At 41.6% G+C, this 7069-nt stretch overlaps 1 protein-coding gene across 1 annotated transcript in view; it reads left to right on the top strand.

Annotated features, from left to right (window-relative positions):
- Nucleotides 1-2063: 2063 nt before the first annotated feature.
- The window catches only part of LOC102008939 (probable E3 ubiquitin-protein ligase HERC6), a 61651-nt gene continuing 56645 nt past the window's right edge, over nt 2064-7069 (top strand). The window contains 5 exon segments of the mRNA XM_013502713.1: nt 2064-2084; nt 2152-2536; nt 5108-5167; nt 5170-5266; nt 5645-5721. Of these exon segments, the coding sequence (XP_013358167.1) occupies nt 2064-2084; nt 2152-2536; nt 5108-5167; nt 5170-5266; nt 5645-5721 (640 nt within the window).

Raw genomic sequence — 7069 nt, 5'->3', positions numbered from 1 at the left:
TCTGGTACCGGGAACCGAACTCACGACCTTGCGCTTGCCAGGCAGGCGCTTTTGCCACTGAGCTAAATCCCCAGCCCCTCTAGTAGATTTCTTAAAAAGAAATAGTAAGAGGGTTCAGTTTCTTATACTGATAATACCAAACTTTTAGTTTGTGCCTATGAAATGTAACAAGCCTTAAGGAAAAATTATTATTAGAAAAAAATTATATGTAATATATAGCAAAATGAAACCAGAAACATTCTATTCATTTACTCACTACTCATCAATCCATTTATCCAATGTATACTTACTAGAATTTACCAAATCCCAAGTACTCTTGAGATTGAAAAACAAATATTGCTCTTACCTTTACAAAACTTGAAACATAGTCACAAAGGGGTGAGTTGAGATTATATTAATAGATTGTATGATAACAAAATATCAAACGATAATGCTGATGAGGATTAGCATGATCAAAGTCACCAATGACCTCTGTGTTACTTCCTCATTGTTAGACATAGTACCTGATACACACAAGTCTAAGGAGGAAAGGTTTATTTTGTCTCACATTTTGTAAAGGTTTTAGTCCATAGTCCCACAGTAGGCTGGCTCCAAGGCACAGGGCATGGCAGAGGACAAAGAGCTCCTGGCTTGGCAGCAGAGCACCCTCAAGGGAGGAAGATGAGAGAGACCCTTCCAGGCCATGCTCCATTGACCCACCTCCTCCAAACAGGCTTCACCTCCCAACAGCACACTCAGCTGTAAACTCCTCAGTGGACTAACCCACTGATGAATATCTTGTCCCCAGGATCCAATCATCTACCAAAGGCCCCACTTAGGAGTGTCTGAGGCTCTGCGGTGACATCAAGATATAAACCATGACAACCCCCATTTTGTCAAAACTAAACATCAATGTTCAGTCATTGACAAGGAATTGGCTGAGTTGATCATTTGCTTATTCTTTACTTGGTGTACACCTGGACTTCCTCCTGTGATCAGTCCTCTAACCCTTATTATACTACAACCAGGGGCGATCTCATTCAGCCATCTGGCTTTAAGCTTTATCTTTACAACGTTGGGCTCCAATTTTCTGATTCTCTCCAATTTCTCTCCAAAACTCCAAAATGCTTTATCCTATTTCCTCCTTGTGTAACAAGCAGCTCATTAACAATCCAATATGTTTTAGGAGGATCATGGAATCCTCTTTAACAATCTATCATTAACAATCTGTCCTCCTGACCCACAGCCCAAATCTGTACTCCAACAGGATTTTTCATCCCAGTAGAGCATTCACTCAGTTGCTCAGGCAAACCCGGGAGTAATCCCCAATATTTTTCTTCTTTCCTCCCTCTTGCAATCTATTAGCACATCTGTGGACTGTGTTTTTATGGTCCTAGAGACTGAACCCAAGACCCTGTGAGTGCTGGCAAACAGTCTGCCATTAAACTACATCCCTAGCCCTAGAAACTGACTCCTCAGACCCCAAGCACATCTTGAATCTGACAGCTTCGCTCCTCCCCTCTGGGTGTCAGCATAGACTCCCCATCATCCCGACCTGGACTTCCGCGGCAGCCTTTGCTCACTAGCTTTCTACTCTCATTCTTGTCCTGTGATTTTTCTACAAAGGGGCCAGAACGATTCTTTGAAAACTATAGTCAGATCATGGCACTTCTCTGTTCAAAACTTCCAGCTGCTTCTCCTTACCCTCTCCCCCCGGATAACATTATGATTCATTTTCTCATTTCCTGTGTTCTTCCCACTCTCTGCTCAAATGGCACTTTATTAAAGAGGTCTTTTTCCCCGGTATCTTCTCAAAAATACTATTCCGTCTGGACTCTGATCTTTATGGCCTGCCTTATTTTTTATCATGCCACTGTGAATTTATTTGCTTATATTTTATTCCCCTCCGGAAAAAAAGAATCCCCCACGGGGATGTTGTCTTTCACTGGCATATTTCCAGGGCCAAAATCAACTTCTAGAATAGAGTAGGCGCTCCGGTGCTTTTATTAACTAAGTACAGTAGGCATTATTCCAACGCTTTAAATATTATTTCTTGAGTCTTCCTAAAACATTGGATTCGCTATATGGATGTCTGTATCTTACAGGTGTGACGCCTGAGGCACAGAATCCGAAGGGAACTTGCCTAGTCCACGGCCACAGTGTGGGATGTAGTGCTCTTCCTGGCGAGTCCTCTACATTCCCTGGTACTCGCAGGGAAGTGAGGAGGGAGACTGGGCTGCTACGGGGCGGCAGGGTGTGCCCAGGAAGCTGAACCATCCAGCCTTGAGCTCACGCCCACCACTCCCCTTCCGGAGCCTGGCGCGCAGAGCTCAAGGACCCGATGGAGGCTGCCGGGCGCGGGGTGTACTTCTTCTAGGCGCGGATGAGGGGCCCCAGAGAGCGCAGCGCCAGGAGGCGGCGGGCGCGGGACTGCTGCAGGCGGCCAGCGGGGAACGCCACGCGCTGCTGCTGCTAACCTACCGCGCCCTGCACCCGTGCGGGGACAACAGCCGCTGCCAGCTGGGCCTGAGAGACGTCTCCAGCAGGGAGCGGCCAGGTGAGCACAGGGCCGGGCGCGGCGTGCACGGGAGCTGGGTGCGGGTACCGCGGGACACCCAGGCGCGGGGCTCTGCGCTGCCCAGCTCACCTTTGTCGGTTTCGTTTTCCCACGCGCCTCGGGTTTGTTTCGGTTTCCAATTCACCGTCAAGCGAAACATAGCGCAAAGTAACCTGGGCCGTGGTCCCCTGGATAGAGATGTGGTCCGTCACCTCCACTTTGCAGAGCGGTCCTCGCCCCGCGAGCGCATCAGCTCCAGACGTGGACCGTGAGCGGACACCTGCCACCAGCCCAGAACACCCTACGATGTTGCTTGTCTTAGAATTTTAAAATATGCAACAGCATTTTTATTGTTATTGTAGTAATATGGGAAAGAAGTTGCCTTTATCCCACACTCAAAGACAGTTGTCACACTCAAAGACAATTCCCAACTTTTGATGCATTTTCTCGTTTTCTTCTATATATATTTAATCTTTATAAACATCGTCAGTATATAATTTTGTATATGCAGTATTTATAGAGCTCTATAAACTGAATTTTTAACAAAAAAGCAATGTCATAAACATTGCCCTTTTATTATGTAGCTTTCTAAAATATATTTTAAATTGCTACGTACCAATTGCTCTGAGAATATCATTATTTAATTATCGCTATTCTTGTAGAAATTAGGCCGTTTCCGTTTAGGGGCTCTTGCTAAGTAATACTGATTGATATATGTTAAGTAAATATTTGACCAAGTTCCTGATTACTTGCTTAGAATAGTTTCAATGAGTGTGAAAGATGAAAAACCTTTCCCCTACCATCTTAGTTTCAGTTCTTGAGACTTGCAAATTTAATATCAAGAAGGATTAACAGGAAAAAAACACACATTTTTTATTAATCTTTACACAAGGAATAATTTATGTCCGTGGGAATTCGTAGAAACAAATGAAACTCAAAAAGGTGCTTAGATTCAGGAACTTATATACCATACTTAACAAAGGAAAGGAGACTTGCGCTTCAGAGGATGATAAATCATGGGGGAAAAACTAGGAAATAGGAGAACAATCTGTGATTTGGTGGATGGAAGTGGGGAGATCACTGTGTTAAGCGAAATAGACCAGACATATAAAGGCCAGGGTGGAATATAAACAGTTGATCCCTTAGAAGTTGAGAGTCTGATAGTGCTTACTAGGCAGAATGGGAGGAGGCAGAGATGGACAGATTATTTAATGGGTACTCAGTGACAGTTACATAGCAGTAAGAAGTCTGGTGGAAGTAGGGTGACTATAAATAATGATAATGTACTATTTCAAAAGCTAGAAGAAAGGAGTTTGAATGTTTTGAGTATAAAGAAATGATAAATGTTTGAGGAGGCAAGTTTAACTTCATTTAAACGTACACAGTGTATACTTATTGAAACATTACATGGTACTCCACGTACATGTACAGTTTTTATGTTTTTTATGTCTCAGTTGAATTTTTTAAAAATCTAAAAGGAAGACATGAACATTTCTTGGAAAAACAAAAGAAAATTAGCAAAAATCAGTCCAAATACACACTATACTATGTATATGAGAATCTAAGAGGAGATAAAAGTTATTTCAGTAAGGGTTGTTGACGCAGTCTTGTCTTGGTACTGACTCTATTTTCTTGGTGACCATTTTCTTTTTGGCATGAGGCAAGGAGACACCTTCATAAAAGGAAAATAATGTCCTGTTTTTAAGCATATAAGAAGAGGGCAGTGAGTCCCTTCCTCAGGAGGAAATCGGAAGGGAGGCTGCCTCGTGGGTGTGCAGACACTGGAACCTCTTACATTGAAGAGTGAAGGGATATTACTTATTGATATCTTCTGTAACTCTCACTGTTCAGTGTGGGTAAAGCAAAAGAGTAGAGCAGGGAAGATCCTGCTTTCTCTTTGGTCCCTTTATTTGGTAAAGTTGACTCCCACCAGAATGGAGAAATATTTGGTCTAGCATCTTAGTCCGTAGAGGGTACCCTTCTCTATGATGCCCACCATTTTATCAACTGTTAAAGGTGAACTGAGGTACACTAAAATGTTAAAGATTTTATTTGACTGCTCAGTAAACTTGTGGACAGGACAGCACCAGACCTGGAGCAGTTGGGCTCAACTGAGGGAATATCAGGGAATTCCAGGAAGAAACTTTAAAAAGGTGTTTGAGTAAGCAAGATGAAAAGAGTCTTGATTAGTTAAAATGGAAAGTCTCTAGTTAGAGGTCAGTGGGCAATCTCTAAGTGGTAGTGTCCTTGATGGATTCTGATTAGCTGTTGTTCAGTTTCATTTCTTAGGCTAAGTTAGGCTTCCATTTGCTTACACGGGAGTCCAAGATGTTAGAACCGTCTCAGCCAAATGATGTTCCAATTATTTTAATGTGGCCATATTCTCATAAAGACAATGTAACATATACTGAGCTTCTTTCCTTCCAGTAGTTAGAACAGACTTTAGGCTTTGACTTAAAAATACCGTTGAAGACAAGAAGTCTGGAAGACCCTTCTTTTTGAATGAAAGTATTGTCTTAAACTTGTTAATAACCTTCGGGGGCAGATTTTGATTTGCTTTTATTCCCAAAGAACCAATCCAGGTGTTGGCAAATCTACCTGTTGATCTTGTGAGCTGTGGGAAGGAGCACTCCCCACTCTCTGCCATAGAGGAAAGGTCTTCGCAGGGGAAGTGGGTTCTGGTGGACAGCTGGGGACTGGAAAATTTGAGGAAATCAGTTTTATCCCTCAGTAAGTATGTCAGTTTCTTCCTTCCTTCAGTATTTTTGAGTATCATGAACTAGGCCCTATTTAAGATGCCAGGACACAAAGATAACTATGACAAATACAGTCCCTAACCTCAAGGATGACAGTGTAGTAAGGAAAAAAGATAGGGAAAAAATATAATGCTGAGTATTTAATTATAGTTCCATGAAGGAAGGGCAAAGTGAAATCAGATGTGACCCTTCCATCTTAATGTTATTTTTTGGAAGTAACTGTGGGGACCCATTTGTACCCCCACAGTGAGCACAAAGATTATTTTAAAATACATATGAACTACAGAAGATGCAGAAAGCAGTCTTATTACCCTAAATAAGGATTAATAGATTTTATATCATTTAATTATAGGAAAATAAAAGCTCTGGCTGATATAAAAATAATACAAGTTTCCTGTGGACACTACTACTCCCTGGCATTATCAAAAGGTAAAAAAAAACACTTGGATCTCTGAGTAACTAGAAAGCAATTTTTTTAATATGAATGATAACTTACTTTCTTATCACTGGGACTCACTACCCAACACCCACAGTTTTAAAAAAGGAGAGGTTTACTTGGCTTATAGCTCAGCCCATGGGCAGTTGGCTCCAGGGAAGAAACGGCATGGTAGAAAGTCCTGGCATCCAGAAAGAGAGAGAAAAAAAAGGAGTAGGGGAGGGAGGTTTACCATGTCAGGTCATGTTCCCAGTGACTGGCCCTTTCTGACCAGGCCTGACCTCCAAACAGCAGTTCAGCTATGGATTCGTCAGTGGATTAACACTGATGATTATAGCATCCCACGACCCAGTCATCATCCCACACCAACCACTGAGCACGCGAGGATTTTGGCAGACATTAAAAAAATCTAAACCATAACAATACTGTTGGTTTATTAGGATTCATTTTAATGTATTTAGAAGTTTTTAACTCTCTAGGTTTTATCAGATGTAGTGTTATTCATATTTTTTTTCCAAGTTTCTTTGGTCTTATACTGTAAATAGTGCCTAACTCATATCTTACCATATAGGTCTCCTGTTCATAAGACCTGACTGGCCAGCTCCGTCAGAACTTAATAGTGGCTTCATTTCCAGTGCTTTGCCCTTTATTCTGTATGGTTTGTCCATACCAACAAACTGAGAAAAGGGGATATCTGACTCTTTTTGTTATATCAAAGAAAAAAGTCAAGATGTCAAAATCTTGACATTACATTTTTCTACTAACCCCTCCTATACTTTTTGTCAATGTAAACTTCTCAGTAGAAAATGTGGGAAAGGAAAATCTACGCTCTTGTGTATCTGGGGCCTTCAAATTCATTGAACAGAAGATAGATTAGCAGAGACAAGAAATCTAGTCTTTATTCATATTTGTGTGCACAGACATTCAAAGAAAAGAAACTAAAAGAAGTGGTTAGATTTGGGGACTTCTAGATCACTTTAACAAAGGAAAAGGAGTTTGGGCTTAAAGGAATGAGAAGTTATAAGTAAGTGACTGGAAAATATAAGGTGTAACCATCGGAAGGTAAGGACGGTAAAATAATTTTAGTTAGATTTGTTTATGCAAACTCATCTCAGTTCCAACTCTGTCTCCAGGGGAAGGGCTGCTTCCTGCTCTAGTATGAGAGAGGGAAACCCCTTCACTAGGAAACACTTATACCTGCCTCTTCGGCAGATAAGGGCTGGAAACTATTTTTGCATCTGTTGATTCTCAGTTGCCTTCATGTCAAAATAAACCTTATGCAATAATGACACATTTTGGGGTGGCCTATCCTGATCTCTTTCTAGGGTCGTGCAATGGTTG

Source organism: Chinchilla lanigera, unplaced genomic scaffold, assembly GCF_000276665.1.
Source record: "Chinchilla lanigera isolate Chin_1 unplaced genomic scaffold, ChiLan1.0 scaffold00073, whole genome shotgun sequence".
NCBI lineage: Eukaryota > Metazoa > Chordata > Mammalia > Rodentia > Chinchillidae > Chinchilla > Chinchilla lanigera.
The sequence above is the reverse complement of the archived record's forward strand: the minus strand, read 5'-3'. Positions and strand labels throughout refer to the sequence as shown.